Here is a 22,692-nt window from a genome sequence, read left to right on the forward strand (position 1 = left end):
GTTCGTTCGGCGATTCCTGCGGTCGTAAAGCGAATCGACCTTCCCCCCATTGAATTTGCCCATCCAAAGCCGGCTGGGAGGGCCACACATGGCAATCAAAAGACACACACACACACACACACCCCTGGGACAGGATGCTGTGACCGTCCTAAATACAGGCCTGTTGCCAAGCACCCGAATTTTGAACACCTGACCGATGGTCGTAAGTGCGAAAAAGCGGTTGTTAAGTCAGGCTTTTCCGTGATGTCGTAATTTCGGTCAGTAAATGAATGGGTGTAAGTCAAGGACTAGCTGTGACACTAGAGCAGGGGTCTTCAAACTTGGCCCTTTTATGACTTGTGGACTTCAACTCCCAGAATTCCTCAGCCAGCGTGCCTGGCTGAGGAATTCTGGGACTCGAAGTCCACAAATCGTAAAGGGGCCAAGTTTGAAGACCCCCTGTAGTAGAGAAAATGTTAGCCTCTCTCAAACGCAGACCGGCAGAGGGTGACCTGTCCCTCATGTGGTCTAGCCACCCACAAGTCTTCTCTTTGGCAGCGGCCAGCCAAAACCTCCCATTTTGGGAAGCTGGCATGGATTTTGCCCCCCCCCCCCCACACGGCAATGTTCTGCCAGGAAGCCTTGCCTGGTCCTGAGCCAAAGACGGTTTGAATTCTTGCACCTGCTTAAACAATGAAACGTGGGGATTTTTCCAGCTCGCTCAACCATCCCAGCTTCTATTGTTCCCCGGTGCAGTTTTTGCTTTGCCTACAAAAAACTACAACAACAACACAAACCCTTCGGCTTGAAGTTGGTTCCCAGGGCGAAGCCCATCAAGGGGTGCCATGCCCCCCCCCTTGGAAAGAAATCAGCCTGGCATCCGATTGGACCGCCTTGCCGTTTCTCCTTCCCCTCCTGAGCAATAGGTGTGCAGGGGAGGGACCCAGGCTTAACCGCGCGGTGCCAACGACAGGACTATGCCATCGGCGGGGTGGGCAAGCACACGCAGGGTGCCCGTGATGTCACTTGCACAAAGCGATCACGTGGGTGGGACGTCGCTGGTGCAGTGGCACCCCCGATTCTCATCCAAGTGGGGGAGCAGGTGGCGGCATTCTTCTTTGCAATGACTTATAATTTGGGGGCGGGGGGGATGTTGGGGTTTCTTGAAAGAAGAGGAGTGTGCGTGCCATTCTTATGGTGCCCAGCAAGTCTCCAAACGAGGCTGCTCAAACCCATGACTGCAAAGGTAATATTCCCATCATCTCCGGCCCCCGTAATCAGGCCTGTCCCCTCTTGAAAATGTTGAGTGAGGAAGAAGAGTTTTTTTCTCCAGTAAACAGTAAACAAAAGGCAATAGCAGAGATCATTATTTCTAGCTGGAAAAGGGATGGAGAGTAGATTCCATAGTGCCCTCTCAGCTGGCGAGTTCCAGTCCTGCCTTAGGCTCCGCAAGCCCCACCTCCTTCAAACACTGATGATGTTACCTAGTTGGGTCATGCAACGTCTGCAAGAAAACCACCCAGCTCAGAGAGCACCAAGGACCCCACAGTCCTTTCCTCCTCCTCCTCCTCCTCCTCCTCCTCCTCCCTTCTAGCACTGATGATGTTACCTAGTTGGGTCATGAAATGTCTGCAAGAAAACAATGAAGCTCAGAGAGCACCAAGGACCCCACAGTCCTCCTCCTCCCCCCTTTTAGCACGGATGATGTTACCTAGTCTGGTAACGAAACGTCTACAAGAAAACCACCCAGTTCAGAGAGCACCAAGGACCCCAGCCTAATCAAGGACCACTCCCACCAACACAGACAGGACAAGCCACTTGGACATAGAGAAAGAACAAACTCCGCTCCCTTCCAGCACTGATGATATTACCTAGTTGGGTCAGGAAACGTCTGCCAGCAAACAGCCAAGCTCAAGACAGTTACATTTTATTTCCTCCATCGTCCGTCTTGACATGCCTCTTGGCCACCAAGCTTGAATCGGGAAGAGAGTGCAAGGGATCACCGCATGATCCTGACCCACCCCCCAGGATGGAAAGGATTTTAAGATTAAAAGGACACGAGGGATCTCCGGGTGGGAAGAACCGAGTGCCCCCTCCCCACAAAGTCCCGGAAATAACCGTTTGGGCAAATGTTTTTCTTCAGCTGCAAATTTGCAAAACAGAAAAAAAAAATCAAAAGTCTTGGGAGAGGTCAAGGGGCTCACCCCTCACCTGTTGGAGTGCCCACCCAGCCCTCGCCAACGGCCGCTATACGTTGGAAACCTTCTGGGCCTCTCTCGCCTGTCGGAGTCCATAAAGCCACTTGATCACCCGAGCGTTGCGCTCGATGATGGAGATCCCGTACGGCATGCGCTCGGCTTGTTTGTTCTCCAAAGTGACGGTGCTGCGTCGGGAGTGGGTCCCAGCCGAGCTGCTGGTACTGACGCTGTGGAACTTGACCGACACGATATCCGAGCTGGCTCGAGTAAACCTCTCCATCTCCATGTCTCCGACGTCCTCGGGATCCAAACCACAGTAGTTGAAGAAGCGCTCCAAGTCAGCCGTGGCCCGGGAATATCGGTCGCTCAGGTCCGATTTGGAACGGTGCAACAAGGTTTGACGTTTCGCACTCTCGGTCCGTGGCTCCCCCCGAGGGCTTGGGCAGCTGAGAGGGGTGGCAGGCAGGTTTTTGGGGGGCACCGCTGGGGCAGGGAGCGGAGACAGCTGGATGGTCGGCGCACCTCTCTTCTGCAAGACCCCGCAGGGCCGTACGTCCACCCGGCGGACGGCCACGATGCTCGATGGCTTGGAGGAGGCCGAGCTTTGGGAAACTTTGCTCATGTCGGCCGTGGCCTTCTTCTTCGGGGTGGAGGGCAGGCTGTCCAGATCCCGGCGACGGACCTCGGAGGCCCACGGGCGCTCCGAAGGGCTCATCTCCGGCTTGGGGAAAGCCAGGGGGCTGTCGCAGAAATTGATCAGGTTGTTGAGGATTTCCAAGTTGAGGGAGGATTTGGGCCCGCCGCCTTCTCCCCGCCGGCCCGCCTGAGGGGTCTTGCGGTTGGGGGTGAACATCGCCCGCCTGACCCCCGGGGTGAAGAGCGGCTGTTTGAGCACCAGGGGCCGGATGGGGTCCTGCTTGGTGGTGGCCACTTGCTGGCTCTTGACGTACTTCGCCTTGTCGGCCTCCAGACGCTCCACCGCGCTGAGCTTCCGGGAGGCGCCGCTGCTGACCAGGGGCCGGCGGAAGTACTCGGGCCCCTTGTGGAGGATGCGGAAGGGCATGGCGGAGGTGAAGGGGGCCGTGGCCGAGACGGTGCTCATGGCACGGCTGGCTTGGAGGGTCTCCACCGGCATGGTGGGCTGGCGCTGCCTGATCCCCGAGAGACTTCTTGTGCAGTAGCCCCGGAGAAGGATTCACATACCCTGAGCTGACTAGCTGTTGTCAAGCCCTGGAGCGGTCTCTAACTGGCAGGCAGGGAAGCTTTCCAGACAGATGACAGCCTGCAAACGGGAGAAGGCAGAGAGAGAGAGAGAGAGGGGTCTCCCACCGCCTGGCTGGAGCAGTCCCGGTCCCCGCTGGCGGGCAAGGGCAGCTTTCCAGACGGAGCGCAGCCTGCCAAGAAGGCGCCGAGATCAGCAGCCCCCAGTCTCCGCTGGCGGGCAGGGCAGCTTTCCAGACGGACGACAGCCTGCAAAGGAGAGAGAAGGCACGAAGATCAGCCGGGGGGGGGGGGGTGGTCTTCCGGGGTGTCTGAGCGGAGCAGCTCCGCTCTGCTGGCCGGGCAGGGCAGCTTTCCAGACGGACGGCAGGCTGCAAAGGAGAGATGGGCGCAAGGATGGGCAGCCCCAGGCTCCTCTGGCTGGGCAGGGCAGCTTTCCAGACGGACGGCAGCCTGCAAAAGGAGAAAGAGAGAGAGAAGGCACGGAGATCTGGCCTCTCCCGGCGCGTCTGGAGCGCTGCTCGCCTCGCCTCGCCCGGGCAGAGTCCGCAGACAAAGGCAGCAGCTGAGCGAGGAGCCGGAGCGCCCGGTTGCCTATTTCAAGGCGCAGGCCCCGCCCACCCCTCTCCGCGGGGGCCGCCGGCCCAGCCAATCAAGGGCGGCAGGGCCACTTCAAATGCCAGCTTTGACCTATCACGAGCAGGCGGAGGAAGCCCTGCGGGGGGGGGGGTTAGGGGTGGGTGGAATAGATTCATTGAATGAAAAGAGCCCCCGCGGGAGAAAACCGCGGAGAAAAAGACGGAGCGACGTTTTCCATCTGGTCCGGGCTGCAGCCCCCACCCCACGGCTGGGGGGGTGGAGGGGTGGGGGAGGAAGAGGAGGCTGGATCCCCCTTTCTCCTGTCCTCCTTCTGGTCCTCCTCCTCCTCCTCCTCCCTCGAAGCCCGCCCCTCCCTCCACGACCCTGACATCACATCACCTGCGCTCTTCCCACGTTACTCAACCTGGCCCGCGCTCGCGCAAAACCTTGGGTTTTTCCGCCCCCCCCCCCCGACTCAAAATCATAAAAGAAGAACCGAAGGGACGTGGGGGGGGGCGGGCGGGAGAGGCCAGGTCTCACTCCTGGGTGAAGACATTCCGCCCAGCTTAGCAACGGCCGAGCCGGGTCAAGGGTGTCGTGTGAAAGCGCCCGCCCGCTCAATAGGGAAGGAACGGGTCAGAGGGAACCAGCCTGCGTTCCTCTTCCGGGTTTGGTTTGGGCGAGGGTTTTCCATCAAGGGCAGGAGGCGGAGGGGCGCCTGGGGGGGTAGGGTGGGGTGGGGGGTGCGAAAGGCCCAGCAGAGTGGTGGAGAGGTGGATTTCCACACAACCCCTTCCGGATTTGGGTTGGGAATTGGATCACATCCCCAGGACAAAATCTATCAGAATGGATAATGCGGGGAAAACTCAACAGTGGGGTTCAGTCCCCTTCGTTAGACAAAAGTGGGGTGTGGTTTTTTTTTAAATTTATTTACACCATACCATTTTAAAAATATTTTTTTACAAATAATGAGGCGAACAGCCTGATACTCTTTCTTCCTCCTATTTCCCCCATAACAACAACCCTGTGAGGTGGGTGAGGCTGAGAAAGAGAGACTAGTCCGAAGTCACCCAGCTGGCTTTCTGGCCTAAGGTGGGACTAGAACTCTCAGTCCCCTGGTGATTGGCCTGAAGCCACCCAACTGCCTTTCATTCGTAAGATGGGGCTAGACCTCCCCATCTCGGCTTGATTGGACCACGATCCCCCAAGGGGCTTTCATGCCTAGGGCGGGACTAGAACTCCCCGGCTCCTAAGGATTGGCCGAAAGTCACCTAGCTGGCTTTCATGTCTAAAGCAGGACTAGAATTCACAGTCATCTATCTATCTGTCTGTCTGTCTGTCTGTCTGTCTGTCTGTCTGTCTGTCTGTCTGTCTGTCTATCTATCTATCTATCTATCTATCTATCTATCTATCTATCTATCTATCTATCTATCTATCTATCTCCATCTCTATCTCCATCATCTCTCCATCTCTATATCCATTCTATCTCTCTATATCTATCTATCTATCTATCTATCTATCTATCTATCTATCTATCTATCTATCTATCTTCATCTCCATCTCTATATCCATCATCTATCTCTCTCTCCCTCTTTCTACATCTCTATATCCATCACCTCTCTTTCATCACATCTATCAATCTATTATCTCTATATCTCTATTTCAATCTATCTATTTATCTATATCTATCCTTCATCTGTGTACCTGCCTGCCTGCCTGCCTACCTCTCTCTCTCTCTCTCTCTCTCTGCCTCTTATTTTGAAGTGAAATAATTTCAGACATAATGTATATTTCATGTGTCTTTCTGCTAAGAGGACTGGATGGCAATCCATCACTGGCTCCTTCAGCCAGCTCACCTGTTTACTGAATTCATCCCTTTTCTGCATTTCCGTCATACCTTGTGCCCTAAACTACCACAACAGGACAGGATTCTCACTGCAGGCTCAGCGACTGGGGGGGGGGGAGCAAACAGATTTAGCAGGTTGCGCAATGACAGTGTTATATCACAACCGTTGCGTATCTGCTCTTGGAATGCTTTCAAGGTTGATCAGGATTTAAATACAGTCTAATCTTGCATTGTTAAAAAAATGATATTGTTTTGTTTTGACGGCTAGCAGAGCTTACTGTCTTTTGTGGTTTACTTGTGGACTTCAACTCCCAGAATTCCTCAGCCAGCAAAAGTCCACAAGTCCTAAAGTTGCCAAGGTTGAGGACCCCTGGTTTAATGCAACCCCTTAACAGGAGGCCATTCTGATTGGCAAATCAGATTTGCTTGGCTCTCCGAGAGAAGCAACCATGGTAGGAAAGATGCCCTAAAAGGGTAGATTTTAGATACAATAAAAGAAATCTAAACATATATTGAAAGGGTTATAGAAGGTCAGCGCGCAACCATGGCGTTTGCATTACAGTTTCCTCCTAAAACCGCATTCTAATTCTCTACGCCAGTTTATCTTCAACTTTGGATGGACTTTAATGCCCAGAATTCCCCAGCCAACGTGGCTGACTGGGGAATGCTGGGAGTTGAAGTCCACGCATCTTAAAAGCCGCCAAATATTGGCTATATTCAGCCAACAGAACTCTCTCAGAGACTTAGCAAAACTTGGTTAGTTTTACTCTGTTGGCTTTGTGTACCTTAGTATATGGAGCAAATTTCAGCTTGTTTGGTCTAGTGCAGGGGTAGGCAACCTCAGCTCTTTTATGACTCCTGGACTTCAACTCCCAGAATTCTTGAGCCAGCATGGGGGAACTATGGCCCCCTCCTGACTTGTGGACTTCAACTCCCAGAATTCCTGAGCCAGCATGGGGGAACTATGGCCCCTTCATGACTGGTGGACTACAACTCCCAGAATTCCTGAGCCAGCATGGGGGGAACTATGGCCCCCTCATGACTTTTGCACTACAACTCCCAGAATTCCTGAGCCAGCATGGGGGAACTATGGCCCCTTCATGACTGGTGGACTTCAACTCCCAGAATTCCTGAGCCAGCATGAGGGAAACTTTGGCCCCTTCATGACTGGTGGACTTCAACTCCCAGAATTCCTGAGCCAGCATGGGGGAACTTTGGCCCCTTCATGACTGGTGGACTTCAACTCTCAGAATTCCTGAGCCAGCATGGGGGAACTATGGCCCCTTCATGACTTGTGGACTTCAACTCCCAGAATTCTTGAGCCAGCATGGGGGAACTATGGCCCCCTCCTGACTTGTGGACTTCAACTCCCAGAATTCCTGAGCCAGCATGGGGGAACTATGGCCCCTTCATGACTGGTGGACTACAACTCCCAGAATTCCTGAGCCAGCATGGGGGGAACTATGGCCCCCTCATGACTTTTGCACTACAACTCCCAGAATTCCTGAGCCAGCATGGGGGAACTATGGCCCCTTCATGACTGGTGGACTTCAACTCCCAGAATTCCTGAGCCAGCATGAGGGAAACTTTGGCCCCTTCATGACTGGTGGACTTCAACTCCCAGAATTCCTGAGCCAGCATGAGGGAAACTATGGCCCCCTCATGACTCGTGGACTTCAACTCCCAGAATTCCTGAGCCAGCATGGGGGAACTATGGCCCCTTCATGACTTGTGGACTTCAACTCTCAGAATTCCTGAGCCAGCGTGGGGGAGCTATGGTCCCCTCATGACTTTTGGACTACAACTCCCAGAATTCCTGAGCCAGCATGGGGGAACTATGGCCCCTTCATGACTGGTGGACTTCAACTCCCAGAATTTCTGAGCCAGCATGGCTCAGCTTGGAAACCTCTCCCTTTCTCCTCAGCATGGCTGGCTCAGGAATTCTGGGAGTTGAAGTCCATGAGTCATCAAAGAGCCGAGGTTGCCTACCCCTGGTCTAGTGGCTAAGGTGCTGGCCTAGAAACCAGGAGAGGGTGAATTCTAGTCCCACCTTAAGCATGAATGCCAGCTGGGTGACCAGGAGAGGGCGAGTTCTAATCCTACCTTCTTTCTCTCAACCCAACCTACCTCACAGGGTTGTTTGGTTTTGGGGAAAACAGGAGGAGGAAGGAGTATTATGTCTGCCACCTTGATTTACTTATAAAAATAATACTGGTGGGATAAACATAAATAAATAAAAATTAGATAAAATAATTAAATAACCTGTGGAGAAAATGGGTTTATCCAGCATCCCGATGAAGCATGTAATTTGAGCCTTTTAATGCCATTTAATTTTATAGTTTTAATATTAGTTTTGTATGTTTTAACTTTTGAATGGGAGCCGCCCAGAGTAGGTTATAAAATGGGCAGCAGTATAAATGATTCAATTAAATAAATAAATACAACCTAGCCAACCACAGAACATTGTCTTTCACAATATGCTTGACCTGGTTATTCAATTAGCCCTTTCTTTGCACTGACACGTTACAAAGTTGGGAAGAGGGAGAGAGAGCAGGTTTTTTCTCAGGATATTTTGATTTCTTTACATAACCTTTGCAGACTGGCCCCGTTGGGAGACTCTTGGTGGTGGAAAACCAGGCCGGAACAAGAATAGAATAGAATAGATTGGATTAGATTGGATTAGAATAGAATAGAATAGAATAGAATAGAATAGAATAGAATAGAATAGAATAGAATAGAATAGAATAGAATAGAATAGAATAGAATAGAATAGAATAGAATAGAATAGAATAGAATCATGGAATAGAATAGAATAGAAAATAGAATATATTAGAATAGAATAAGAAATAAAGAATAGAATAGGATTAGATTAGATTAGATTAGATTAGATTAGAGAATAGAATAGAATAGAATAGAATTAGATTAGATTAGAGAATAGAATAGAATAGAATAGAATAGAATAGAATAGAATAGAATAGAATAGAATAGAATAGAGAATAGAATAGAATAGAATTAGATTAGATTAGATTAGATTAGAATAGAATAGAATAGAGAATAGAATAGAATAGAATAGAATTAGATTAGATTAGATTAGAGAATAGAATAGAATAGAATAGAGAATAGAATAGAATTAGAATAGAATAGAATAGAATAGAATAGAATAGAATAGAATAGAATAGAATAGAATAGAATAGAATAGAATAGAAAATATGGAATGAAATGGAGTAGAATAGAATAGAATAGAATAGAATAGAATAGAATAGAATAGAATAGAATAGAATAGAATAGAATAGAATAGAATAATAACAGAACAAATAGAATAGAATAGAATAGAATAGAATAGAGAATAGAATAGAATAGAATAGAATTAGATTAGATTAGATTAGAGAATAGAATAGAATAGAATAGAATAGAGAATAGAATAGAATTAGAATAGAATAGAATAGAATAGAATAGAATAGAATAGAATAGAATAGAATAGAATAGAATAGAATAGAATAGAATAGAAAATATGGAATGAAATGGAGTAGAATAGAATAGAATAGAATAGAATAGAATAGAAAATATGGAATGGAATGCAATGGAATGCAATAGAATAGAACAGAACAGAATAGAATAGAATTAGAATTAGAATTAGAATAGAATAGAATAGAATAGAAAATATGGAATGGAATGCAATGGAATGCAATAGAATAGAACAGAACAGAATAGAATAGAATTAGAATTAGAATTAGAATAGAATAGAATAGAATAGAATAGAATAGAATAGAATAGAATAGAATAGAATAGAATAGAATAGAATAGAATAGAATAAAAAATAAAAATACACTATATACAATTAGGCCTCAACTTACAACCATTCATTTAGTGACCATTCAAAGTTAAAATGAAACTGGAAAAAAGTTTTCACGCTTATGACTCTTACAGCATCCCCAGGGTCACCTGATTAAAATTCAGACGCTTGGCAACTGACTCATATTTATGACGGTCGCAGTGTCCCCGGAGTCAAGTGATCCCCTTTTGCAACCTTCCGACAAGCAAAGTCAATGGGGGAAGCAGTATTCACTTAGCAACCATGTTACTAATTGAACTGCGATGATTCACTTAACAACTGTAGCCAGGAAAGGTCACAAAAGGGGGCAAAACTCAGTTAACTGTCTTACTTAGCAACAGAAATTTTGGGTCCAATTGTGGTCGTAAGTCAAGGACTACCTGGTAAAATAAAATAAATGAAACGAACAGAATAAAATTAGAATAGAATAACAGAGTTGGAAGGGACCTTGGAGGTCTTCTAGTCCAACCCCCTGCTTAGGCAAGAGAACCTATACTATTTCAGACAAGTGACTGTCTAGTCTGTTCTTAAAAAGTAATAAAAGCGTAAAATGCTGCTCCATGGAGGCTCTGTTACACAATTCCACAGGCAGAAATCGGCCTAAATAATCCCCTTCCAGAGGAGTGACAGAGAAAAACAACAACAACAGGAGAGCAGAAAAGTGGGGGGCGGGGGGGGGGCGCAGCCTGGGAACAATTGGGCTGAAGGTAAAATAAACTCGGAAAAACAGACCCTGAAGTTTGCATCAAATCAAGCCGTTTCGCAAAACTGAAGAATCTCCTCTGCCTGTTGTGTAACACTGAGTTGTGTAAATGCCCAGCCTTTGTTTAGAGTGATTTCTTTTCTTTTTGCAGACACACACAGAAAAGGGCTCCTGACACATCGCATTGTTGGGTGATGAATTGTGAGCTGAATAATAATTAGAAAAGGAGGCCAAATCCTTGAAAGGGGAGAGAAATTGGCAGGGAAAAAGGCCTTCAAGGGATGGACCCACAAAAGGTTGTGTCTTCCCTAACCCCAGAATGGCCCTATTACAGCCTAACTTGGTGCTTTTAACTTTGTGTGTTTCTTCAACCTTGGTCCTTTAAGAGGGGTGGACTTCAACTCCCAGAATCCACCCGCCAGCCAATCAGATTCTCTTGGTGGAAGCTTCCTTATAGCGTGGTTGGGGGGATTTAAAAAATGGAGGTGGGATCGACAGGCCACGTATAAAAAGAGGACAATAATACCACCTAAGTAAAGATGGTGATGATTTATTTATGCCTGCCTTCCTTCCTTCTTCTCTTTTTCCTTCCTTCCTTCCTTCCTTCCTTCCTTCCTTCCTCCCTTCTTCTCTTTTCTCTTCCTCCCTCCCTCCCTCCTTCCTTCTTCTCTTTTCTCTTCCTTCCTTCCTTCCTTCCTTCCTTCCTCCCTCCTTTCCTTCCTTCTTCTCTTTTCTCTTCCTTCCTTCCTTCCTTCCTCCCTCCTTTCCTTCCTTCCTTCCTTCCTTCCTTCCTCCCTTCCTCCCTTCTTCTCTTTTCTCTTCCTCCCTCCCTCCCTCCCTCCTTCCTTCTTCTCTTTTCTCTTCCTTCCTTCCTTCCTCCCTCCCTCCTTTCCTTCCTTCCTTCCTTCCTTCCTTCCTTCCTTCCTTCCTTCCCTCCTTCCTTCTTCTCTTTTCTCTTCCTTCCTTCCTTCCTTCCTTCCTTCCTTCCTCCCTCCTTTCCTTCCTTCTTCTCTTTTCTCTTCCTTCCTTCCTCCCTCCTTTCCTTCCTTTTTTCCACCTCCCTTCTTTTTTCCTTCCTTCCTTCCACCTCCCTTCTCTTTCTTTCCTCCATTCCTTCCTTCCTTCCATCCATCTCCATGGGAGAATAATAACTATGAAATAATAGCCCATAGCCATAGGGTTTCCTGCCTGAGCAGGGGGTTGGACTAGATGACCTCCAAGATCCCTTCCAACTACTACTACTACTACTACTACTACTACTACTACTACTACTACTATTATTATTATTATTATTATTATTATTATTATTATTATTATTATTATTATTATTATTATTATCATCATCATCATCATATCCCAGCACACAGCTTAGTTGAGATACCAAAGCAAAGACGTCACAAGGATGTCGGTTTTTTTTCTTTCTTTCTGTTTTCTTTGCATATTTTTTTTCCTTTTTTCTTTGCCTAATTTTTTTCCCTCTTCTTTTTTTTTTTTCCTTCTTCTTCCTCGCATTGCCCCGGGGCTGCCAAGGCAATGCAAACACGGCTTGCCTCTTCAGCCTGGGATAAATTGAGCAATTGCAAGGGAGGAATAATGTCTGCTTGCCGTCAATGGGGGAGTTTGAAAAGCCAGCGAAGGGAAGCCGGCGTGCCTGGGGGGGGGCAGCGGGAGGAACACGTAGGCAGATTGCCATCTTCCACCCCCCCCCCCACGACAGACAAACTGAGCTGGGAAGTGTTTACAAGCAGGTCACGCCATGCTGTCTGAGTCATTCCCACAAGCCTGGGTTTAGGATCCGCCCAGCCCTTCGCTGTGCTGGTGGGAAGCGGAGTGTCAGCTGAATCAGCCCGCCATTTCTGACAGCTAGAGTGGGTAAAGACTATTTGTAGCTCAGGGTTGAACCGCGAGGTCCTTGGTGCTCTCAGAGTTGGGGGGTTTTCTTGCAGACGTTTCATGACCCAACTAAGTAGCATCATCAGTGCTAGAAGGGAGGAGGAGGAGGAGGACGACGACGACTGTGGGGTCCTTGGTGCTCTAAGAGTTGGGGTTTTTTTTTGCAGACGTTTCATGACCCAACTAGGTAGCATCATCAGTGCTAGAAGGGAGGAGGAGGAGGACGACAACGACGACGACAACTGTGGGGTCCTTGATGCTCTCAGAGTTGGGTGGTTTTCTTGCAGACGTTTCATGACCCAACTAGGTAGCATCATCAGTGCTAGAAGGGAGGGGGACGGAGGAGGAGGAGGAGGACTGTGGGGTCCTTGGTGCTCTCAGAGTTGGGTGGTTTTCTTGCAGACGTTTCATGACCCAACTAGGGAACATCATCAGTGCTAGAAGGGAGGAGAAGGACGACGACAACGATGACGACGACAACAACGACTGTGGGGTCCTTGGTGCTCTCAGAGTTGGGTGGTTTTCTTGCAGACGTTTCATGACCCAATTACATAACATCAGCAGTAGTAGAAGGGAGTGGGGTTTGGTCTCTGCTTATATGCAAGTTGCTTTCCCTGTTGGTGTTGACAAAATGATTAAGGAACAACCAACTTAGACCAACAAGTTAACAGTAACCAAGGGCTTAATCAAGGAACCACCAGGAATATTCCCACCAACACTGACAGGGCAAGCCACTCTATGTAAACAGACAACAAATCTATTGCCTTGTAGCACTGATGATGTTCCCTAGTTGGGTCACGAAGCGTCTGCAAGAAAACTACCATGCTCGGAGAGAATCTAGAAGCCCACACTCCTCCTCCTCCTCCTCCTCCTCCTCCTCCTCCTCCTCCTCCTCCTCCTCCTCCTCCTCCTCCCCCTGATGATATTCCCTAGTTTGGTTAATGAAATGTCTGCAAGAAGACGACAACCAAGCTCAGAGAGCATCAAGGACCCTACAGTCTCCTCCTCCTGCTGCTCCTGCTCCTGCTCCTCCTCCTCTCCACACACCCCATTCCCTTCTAGCCCTGATGATGTTCCCTAGCTTGGTCATGAAATGTCTGCAACAAAACCATCCAAGACCACCAAGGACCCTATAGGCCTCCTGCTCCTCCTGCTCCTCCTGCTCCCATTGATGATGTTCCCTATTTTGGTTAGTGAAACGTCTGCAAGAAGACAACCAAGCTCAGAGAGCAGCAAGGACCCCACGTTCAGACATGAGCTTCTCTTCTACCCTTCTTGTGATCCCAGGATCTCAGATCTATTTGGATTCTCTCCCTCACCCCTCTCGCTTCTTGGAGAGATGCTGAAGCAAAGGCTGGACAATTCAGCCAGGCTCCTGGGATAGCCTGTTTCATGTGTTATGTTGGCCAGGCCCCAAAAGCTGATTGACCAAGAAGAATCATGGAGAGCACCTAGGAGCCCACATCATCTTCCTCCTCCTCCTCCTCCTCCTTCTCCCCCTCCCTTCTAGCACTGATGATGTTACCTAGTTGGGTTATGAAATGTCTGCAAGAAAACAGCCAAGCTCAGAGAGCACCAAGGACCCCACAGTCCTCCTCCTCCTCCTCCTCTTTGTAACCACCTCGCCCTTCTAGCACTGATGATGTTACCTAGTTGGGTCATGAAACATCTACAACAGCTCAGAGAGCACCAAGGACCCCACAGTCCTCCTCCTCCTCCTCCTCCTCTTTGTAACCACCTCGCCCTTCTAGCACTGATGATGTTACCTAGTTGGGTCATGAAACATCTACAACAGCTCAGAGAGCACCAAGGACCCCACAGTCCTCCTCCTCCTCCTCCTCTTTGTAACCACCTCGCCCTTCTAGCACTGATGATGTTACCTAGTTGGGTCATGAAACATCTACAACAGCTCAGAGAGCACCAAGGACCCCACAGTCCTCCTCCTCCTCCTCCTCCTCTTTGTAACCACCTCGCCCTTCTAGCACTGATGATGTTACCTAGTTGGGTCATGAAACATCTACAACAGCTCAGAGAGCACCAAGGACCCCACAGTCCTCCTCCTCCTCCTCCTCCTCTTTGTAACCACCTCGCCCTTCTAGCACTGATGATGTTACCTAGTTGGGTCATGAAACATCTACAACAGCTCAGAGAGCACCAAGGACCCCACAGTCCTCCTCCTCCTCCTCCTCCTCCTCTTTGTAACCACCTCGCCCTTCTAGCACTGATGATGTTACCTAGTTGGGTCATGAAACATCTACAACAGCTCAGAGAGCACCAAGGACCCCACAGTCCTCCTCCTCCTCCTCCTCCTCTTTGTAACCACCTCGCCCTTCTAGCACTGATGATGTTACCTAGTTGGGTCATGAAACATCTACAACAGCTCAGAGAGCACCAAGGACCCAACAGTCCTCCTCCTCCTCCTCCTCCTCTTTGTAACCACCTCGCCCTTCTAGCACTGATGATGTTACCTAGTTGGGTCATGAAACATCTACAACAGCTCAGAGAGCACCAAGGACCCCACAGTCCTCCTCCTCCTCCTCCTCCTCCTCTTTGTAACCACCTCGCCCTTCTAGCACTGATGATGTTACCTAGTTGGGTCATGAAACATCTACAACAGCTCAGAGAGCACCAAGGACCCCACAGTCCTCCTCCTCCTCCTCCTCTTTGTAACCACCTCGCCCTTCTAGCACTGATGATGTTACCTAGTTGGGTCATGAAACATCTACAACAGCTCAGAGAGCACCAAGGACCCCACAGCGTAAATTCCAGTGAGCTTCCCCCTTCTGCAGCACCTGGACTACAGCACCCATGACCTCCGCTCTGGCTGGGAATTGTAGTCCTTGAACCCTCCCCCCCCACACACATCCTCAGCATGGACAGGGCTGACCTGAATCTATTTTCCAAGCATGGGATCCCACACACAAACTTAAGGAGTGGGGAAAGAGCACCGCTATTCCCAGAGCTTTGGGTTTCACCCTCCTCCCAGCACCATATGTTTGTTCCTCTAAAAATCGGAAAAGCAGCCAACTCGTGTCCTCACTCACCCTTTTATAGAAATCCTCGTGATAAAGTCAGTAGAACAGACGCCTGATGACATCAAGGAAAGATTGTGATGCAGTTTGTGGCTGTACGCAACAAGCGGGGGATTTCACATCTTTGCCCTCCTCCCACTAGTGTTTATTACAGGGAGTCCTTAATAGAATAGAATAGAATAGAACAGAATAGAACAGAATAGAAATAAGAAAGAATAGAATAGAATAGAATAGAATAGAATAGAATAGAATAGAATAGAATAGAATAGAATAGAATAGAATAGAATAGAAATAAGAAAGAATAGAATAGAATAGAATAGAATAGAATAGAATAGAATAGAATAGAATAGAATAGAATAGAAATAAGAAAAAATAGAATAGAATAGAAATAAGAAAGAATAGAATAGAATAGCATAGAATAGAATAGAATAGAATAGAATAGAATAGAATAGAATAGAATAGAATAGAATAGAATAGAATAGAATAGAATAGAATAGAATAGAATAGAATATAGAATAGAATATAGAATAGAATAGAATAGAATAGAATAGAATAGAATAGAATAGAATAGAATAGAATAGAATAGCATAGAATAGAATAGAATAGAATAGAATATAGAATAGAATAGAATAGAATAGAATAGAATAAGAATAGAATAGAATAGAATAGAATAGAATAGAATAGAATAGAAATAAAGAATAGAATAGAATAAGAATAGAAATATAGAATAGATATAAGAAAGAATAGAATAGAATAGAATAGAATAGAATAGAATAGAATAGAATAGAATAGAATAGAATAGAATAGAATAGAAATATAGAATAGAACAGAATATAGAATAGAATAGAAATAAGAAAGAATAGAATAGAATAAAATAAGAACAGGATAGAAATAAAGAATAGAATAGAATAGAATAGAATAGAATAGAATAGAATGGAATGGAATGGAATGGAATGGAATGGAATGGAATGGGACGGGACGGGATGGGATGGGAGAATAGAATAGAATAGAGCTGGAAGGGATCCGATTGTCCAGTCTCTTCTTAAAAACCTCCGGTGACGGAGCGCCCACAATTTCTGGTGTCCAGCTGTTCCACTGGTTAATTGTCCTCACTGTCAGGAAGTTTCTCTTTAATTCCAGGTTGCTTCTCTCTTTGATCGGTTTCCAACCGTTGTTTCTCGTCCTGCCCTCTGGTGCTCTGGTGAACAAAGTGATGTGGGGTGGGGGGGAGAAGTCCCCAAATATCTACAGCCCTTGGTCTTGGCTAGGATTGTGTTGGAGATGACTCCTCTCCATCTTGGATTTCCACAGCCTTACGTGGCTGGCCTGGGGTCAAAGGTTACGGTTGGGTCTCCTCAACATCTTGATGATACTGAATCCCAGACCACCACATGAGCTCACCCAGCAATTTCCGCCCTTTCCCACATCAGAATCAAATGATAGGTTTTCCAGTACCCTAAGGGGAAAGTCAACAGACGCTGAACCTGTTGTTAGGTCTGTTAAATTAATGCTGTTTAATGTTAATTAAAGGTCAGTTCAATCGGGTCCAATTTGAAACTCATGTTTGACCTTCCTTCTTTTTTTTCTTCTGCAGCCACTGACTTTTGGGCTCCTTGCCTCGACTCTGTTGATCCCCCTAAACATGGAATAGCTTTAAGGAAAAAAAGCTATTTAGCAATTTTAAAAAAGTTGTTTAGCTTTTTTTTTTTTAGCAACAAAGATGATTAGGGGCCTGGAGGCTAAAGCATACGAAGAATGGCTGCAGGAATTGGGTATGTCTAGTAGTGTACCACTCTAATGGCAGAAAGTGAAGAGGAACTAAAGAGCCTCTTGTTGCGGGTGAAGAAGGAGAGTGCAAAAGTTGGGTTGAAACTCAACATTAAGAAAACCAAGATCATGGCATCCGGCCCTCTCAATTCCTGGCAAATAGATGGGGAAGAAATGGAGGTAGTGGCAGATTTTATTTTCCTGGGCTCCAAGATCACTGCAGATGGGGACTGCAGCCAAGAAATTAAAAGACGCTTGCTCCTTGGGAGGAAAGCCATGGCAAATCTAGACAGAACACTAAAAAGCAGAGACGTCACCCTGTCGACAAAAGTGCATATAGTCAAGGCTATGGTCTTCCCAGTTGCAATGTATGGCAGTGAAAGCTGGACCATAAAAAAGGCTGAGCGCCAAAGAATTGAGGCCTTTGAACTCTGGTGCTGGAGAAGACTCCTGCGAGTCCCTTGGACTGCAAGGCGATCAAACCGGTCAGTCCTAGAGGAGATCAACCCTGACTGCTCTTTAGAAGGCCAGATCCTGAAGCGGAAACTCAAATACTTTGGCCACCTAATGAGAAGGAAGGACTCACTGGAGAAGAGCCTAATGCTGGGAAAGGTGGAGGGCAAGAGAAGAAGGGGACGACAGAGAATGAGGTGGATGGATGGAGTCCCTCAATCAGGAGGCGTGAGCTTAAAGGGACTCCAGAAGATGGTAGAGGACAGGAAGGCCTGGAGGAACGTTGTCCATGGGGTTGCGATGGGTCGGACACAACTTCGCAGCTAACAACAAAGTAGTTTAATGAAGAGAAGGACTAGGGGTGACATGAGAGCCGTCTTCCAATATTTGAGGGGCTGCCCCAAAGAAGAAGGGGTCAATCTCTTCTCCGAAGCACCAGAATTCAGGACAAGAAGCAACGCATGGAAACTAATCAAGGAGAGAAGCAACCTGGAACTAAGGAGAAATTTCCTGACAGTGAGGAAATTAACCAGGGGAACGACTTGCTTTCAGGCATTGCGGATGCTCCATCATTAGAGGCTTTCAAGAAGAGATTGGATAACCAGCTGTCGGGAATCTATAGGCCAGGGTTTCCTGCTTGGGCAGGGGGTTGGGCTAGAAGACCTCAAAGGCCCCTTCCAACTCTGTTATTCTGTTACCTGGGGCCTGGCGTCCTGATCCTTATCAGCAAGGGCGTTTTAGCTTGCATCCAGCCACAGATGATCAAGGGATGGGCATGACCAGCTGGATCAATCTGTTTTGAAAGAGGCTTGTGGAGAAATTGCCAAAGCGAAGCATTTCCAAATTCAGAGTGGATGGTGAGCTTCTGTTCTGCTCATCCCTTCACTTGGGAGAGGGGAGGGGAAGGGAAGGGAAGAGAAAGAGGGAGGAAGGGAGAGAAGGAAGGAAGGGGAGAGGGGAGGGGAGGGGAAGGGAAGGGAAAGAAGGAGGGAGGGAAGGAAGGAAGTGGAGAGGGGAAGGGAAAGGAAAGAGGGAGGGAGGAAGGAAGGAAGGAAGGGGAGAGGGGAGGGGAAGGGAAGGGAAGGGAAAGAAGGAGGGAGGGAAGGAAGGAAGTGGAGAGGGGAAGGGAAAGGAAAGAGGGAGGGAGGAAGGAAGGAAGGAAGGGGAGAGGGGAGGGGAAGGGAAGGGAAGGGAAAGAAGGAGGGAGGGAAGGAAGGAAGGAAGGAAGTAGAGATGGGAGGTGAAGGGAAGGGAAAGAGGAAGGGAGGAAAGAAGGAAGGAAGGAGAGAGGGGAAGGGAAGGGAAAGAGGGAGGAAGGAAGGAAGGGGAGAGGGGAGGGGAAGTGAGGGAGGGAACTTCTGCTCCCAATTGTGTCGTAAGTTGAGAACTGTCCGTATGGCTGTCCAATGCTCCCACAATGACCCCGGACGCCACACACCATTAAAAATCCACCCTTAAAAAAAAAAATCCCCGTTCAACTCCGCCCCATTTTTTCCCTGCCCCGCGCGGCTTGCATTTTTCTTTTAAAAAAAACCTCTGGGAATCGAGAGTTATTTCGCTTGACTTCCTCATTTATCGTTGGATGCTTTTCAAGAGGGATTTGCAAGCAAAAGGCCTTGGGCCCTCGAGAGGGGGGTGGAAAAAAAATCCCACACAAATATTTAGCATCCGTTTATCCTGGTGCGAAGAATAGCAGCTCCCTTAAAGCCCGGGTGATTTTGCTGACTCCTTCTTGGGGGTCCCTCTTCCTTCCTCCTCTTCTCGTCCCCCCCCCTTGGACTGCGATTCCCTCCCTCGCAGGCACGGGCCTGCCTCTTTCCCCCCCCCATTGTGAAACTCTTTTGCTGTGTACCCACGCTGAGGCGCTGCCTGAATGCCTCCCCACAACACCCACACGAGCGATTGTCAAATCGAATCAATTGGAGGAGCAGTGGGTGAGACGCTGCGGCTTTGATGAGCCATCCTTTCCCATCGTCTTCTTGCTCAATAGGCTTTTGGGGCCTGGCCAACGTCACACATGAAATGGGCTATGCCAGGAGCCTGGCTGAATTGTCCAGCCTTGGCTTCAGCATCTCTCCAACAAGGGAGCATGTGTATGTGTGTGTGGGGGGGGGGAAGAATCCAAATAGATCTGAGATCCTGGGGTCACAAGAAGAGTAGAAGAGCTCAGGACTGAATTAATAATAATAATAATAATAATTTTATTTATATACCACCCTTCTCCCGAAGGACGAGGTGGGGTCCTTGATGCTCTCTGAGCTTGGTTGTCTTCTTGCAGACGTTTCATTAACCAAAATAGGGAACATCATCAATGGGAGCAGGAGGAGCAGGAGCAGGAGGCCTATAGGGTTCTTGGTGGTCTCAGATGGTCTTGTTGCAGACATTTCATGACCAAACTAGGGAACATCATCAGGGCTAGAAGGGAATGGGGTGTGTGGAGAGGAGGAGGAGGAGACTGTAGGGTCCTTGATGCTCTCTGAGCTTGGTTGTCTTCTTGCAGACGTTTCATTACCAAACTAAGTAAGATCATCAATGGGAGGAACGGGAGGAGCAGGAGCAGGAGCAGGAGGACTATAGGGTTCTTGGTGGTCTCGGATGGTTTTGTTGCAGACATTTCATGACCAACCTAGGGAACATCATCAGGGCTAGAAGGGAATGGGGTGTGTGGAGAGGAGGAGGAGGAGGAGGAGGAGGAGGAGGAGGAGGAGGAGGAGGAGGAGGAGACTGTAGGGTCTCTGGTGCTCTCTGAACTTGGTTGTTTTCTTGCAGATGTTTCATTACCAAACTAAGTAGCATCATCAATGGGAGGAGGAGCAGGAGCAGCAGGAGGAGGAGGAGACTGACCAAGTCAGATCATTACTTATCTGCACCCCCAGGTACTTAATATTATTGGCCACCTCCACGGATGCAGCCTTGAATACAAAGTGGAGAATGACTTGTCTCTTGGTTCTTTCTAAAACCAGCAATGATCTCCTTGGTTTTCTTCACATTCAAAACCAGATGATGTGGATTGCGCCCAGTCCACCAAAGCCTTCACCTCCTCCCTATGAAGAATCTTGGATTGTCATCTCAGATAAGACCCAACACTGCCTTATCATCTGCCTCCAGAAGTTGTAGGTTGCTCCATCACTGGAGGATTTTAAGAAGAGACTGGAGGGCCACCTGTCTGGAATGGTATGGGGTCTCCTGCTTGAGCAGGGGGTTGGACTAGAAGACCTCCAAGGTCCCTTCCCGCTCTATTCTGATTGGTTGATTGGTTGATTGGTTGGTTGGTTGGTTGGTTCGTTCGTTCGTTGATTGGCTGGCTGGTTGGTTGGTTGGTTGATTGGCTGGTTGGTTGGTTGGTTGATTGGCTGGTTGGTTGGTTGGTTGATTGGCTGGTTGGTTGGTTGGTTGGTTGATTGGCTGGTTGGTTGGTTGGTTGGTTGGTTCGTTCGTTCGTTGATTGGCTGGCTGGCTGGTTGGTTGGTTGATTGGCTGGTTGGTTGGTTGGTTGATTGGCTGGTTGGTTGGTTGGTTGATTGGCTGGTTGGTTGGTTGGTTGGTTGATTGGCTGGTTGGTTGGTTGATTGGTTGCTTGATTGATTGATTAAAGTTTCTGGCTTGTAAGTCAAGGACTGTACCCAACCAGATAACACCACTGGTGCTAGAAGGGTGTCAGGATAGTCCCTGTTTATATACCAGAGGCTTCCCTTGTCAGTGTTGGTGGGAGTGTTCTTGATGAGCCCTTCACTGGAGTATTATCTTCTGCTTAATTATTTGTCTGGGGCTCATCCACGCTTATCTGTGTTTCTCTTTCTTTGGGAGCCCTGGTGCTTTCTGAGCTTGCTTCTGTCCTTGCAGACATTTCAGGACCTCAGAAGAGGGAATCAAATGATGGGAAGGGGGTGGGGGGAGGCGGAACAGGGAACACACATAGTCTTCAACTTACAACAGTTTGCTTAGTGACCATTCAAAGCTACAACGGTACTGGAAAAAAGGGACTTAAGACCATTTTTTCCGCACTTATGACCGTTGCAGCGTCCCCCACGGTCGCATTGATTTGCATTTGGATGCTGGGCCACTGACTCCCATTTATGACGGTCGGGGTGTCCCAGGGTCACGTGATCCCCCTCTGTGCGAGCTTCTTGACAAGCAGAGTCAAGCCAGGTTCACTCAAGAACCACGTGACTAACTTCACAACTGCGGTGATTCACTTAACCCAGGGGTAGGCAACCTCGGCTCTTTTATGGACTTCAACTCCCAGAATTCCTGAGTCACTCAGGAATTCTGGGAGTTGAAGTCCATGAGTCATAAAAGAGCCGAGGTTGCCTACCCCTGAGTCTTAACCCATGTGGCAAGATAAGTCGCACAATGGGGCAAAACTCACGTAACCAATTTCTCACTTAGCAGCAGAGATAAGAAGGGCTGTGGGACTTGGCCAGTCTAAAGAAAAGAAGAAATAAAGGAGACATGATAGCAGTTTTCCAGGATTTGAGGGGCTGCCACAAAGAAGAGGGGGTCAAATTATTCTCCAAAGCACCAAAAGGCAGGACGAGAAACAATGGATGGAAACGGATCAAAGAGAGAAGCAACCTGGAATTAAGGAGAAACTTCCTAATAGTGAGGACAATCAACCAGTGAAACAGCTTGCCACCAGGAATCGTGGGCGCTCCATCATTGGAGGTTTTTAAGAAGAGACTAGACAGTCAGTTGACTGAGATGGGTATAGGTTCTCCTGCTTGAGCAAGGGGCTGGACTAGAAGACCTCCAAGGTCCCTTTCCAGCTCTATTCTAACCCTTTTCGTTTTGTTTCCTCTATTCTATTCTATTCTATTCTATTCTATTCTATTCTATTCTATTCTATTCTATTCTATTCTATTCTATTCTATTCTATTCTATTCTATTCTATTCTATTCTATTCTATTCTTCTGTTCTAATCAAGGAGACTAAAACGTATGAACGGCTGCAGGACTTGGGTTTGGCTAGTCTAAAGAAAAGAAGAAACAGGGGAGACATGATAGCAGCATTCCAGTATCTGAGGGGCTGCCACCAAAAAGAGGAAGGGGCTCACGTTATTCTCCAAAGCACCAGAGGGAAGGACAAGAAACCAGTTGGAAACCAAAGAGAGAAGCAACCTAGAATTAAGGAGAAACTTCCTGATAGTGAGGACAATTAACCAGTGGAACAGCTTGCCACCAGAAATTGTG

The 22,692-nt window shown here is 47.9% G+C and overlaps 1 protein-coding gene across 1 annotated transcript in view; it reads right to left on the reverse strand.

Moving 5' to 3' along the window:
* Positions 1–1,578: 1,578 nt before the first annotated feature.
* FAM110A (family with sequence similarity 110 member A) overlaps positions 1,579–22,692 on the reverse strand; it is a 36,672-nt gene continuing 15,558 nt past the window's right edge. The window contains exon 2 of the mRNA XM_081323812.1: positions 1,579–3,647. Within this exon, the coding sequence (XP_081179938.1) occupies positions 2,227–3,312 (1,086 nt within the window). The 5' untranslated portion in view covers positions 3,313–3,647 and the 3' untranslated portion in view covers positions 1,579–2,226. The remainder of the gene's footprint in view (positions 3,648–22,692) is intronic.

Source organism: Vipera berus (assembly GCF_964194415.1).
Source record: "Vipera berus genome assembly, chromosome: 3".
Classification (NCBI taxonomy): domain Eukaryota; kingdom Metazoa; phylum Chordata; class Lepidosauria; order Squamata; family Viperidae; genus Vipera; species Vipera berus.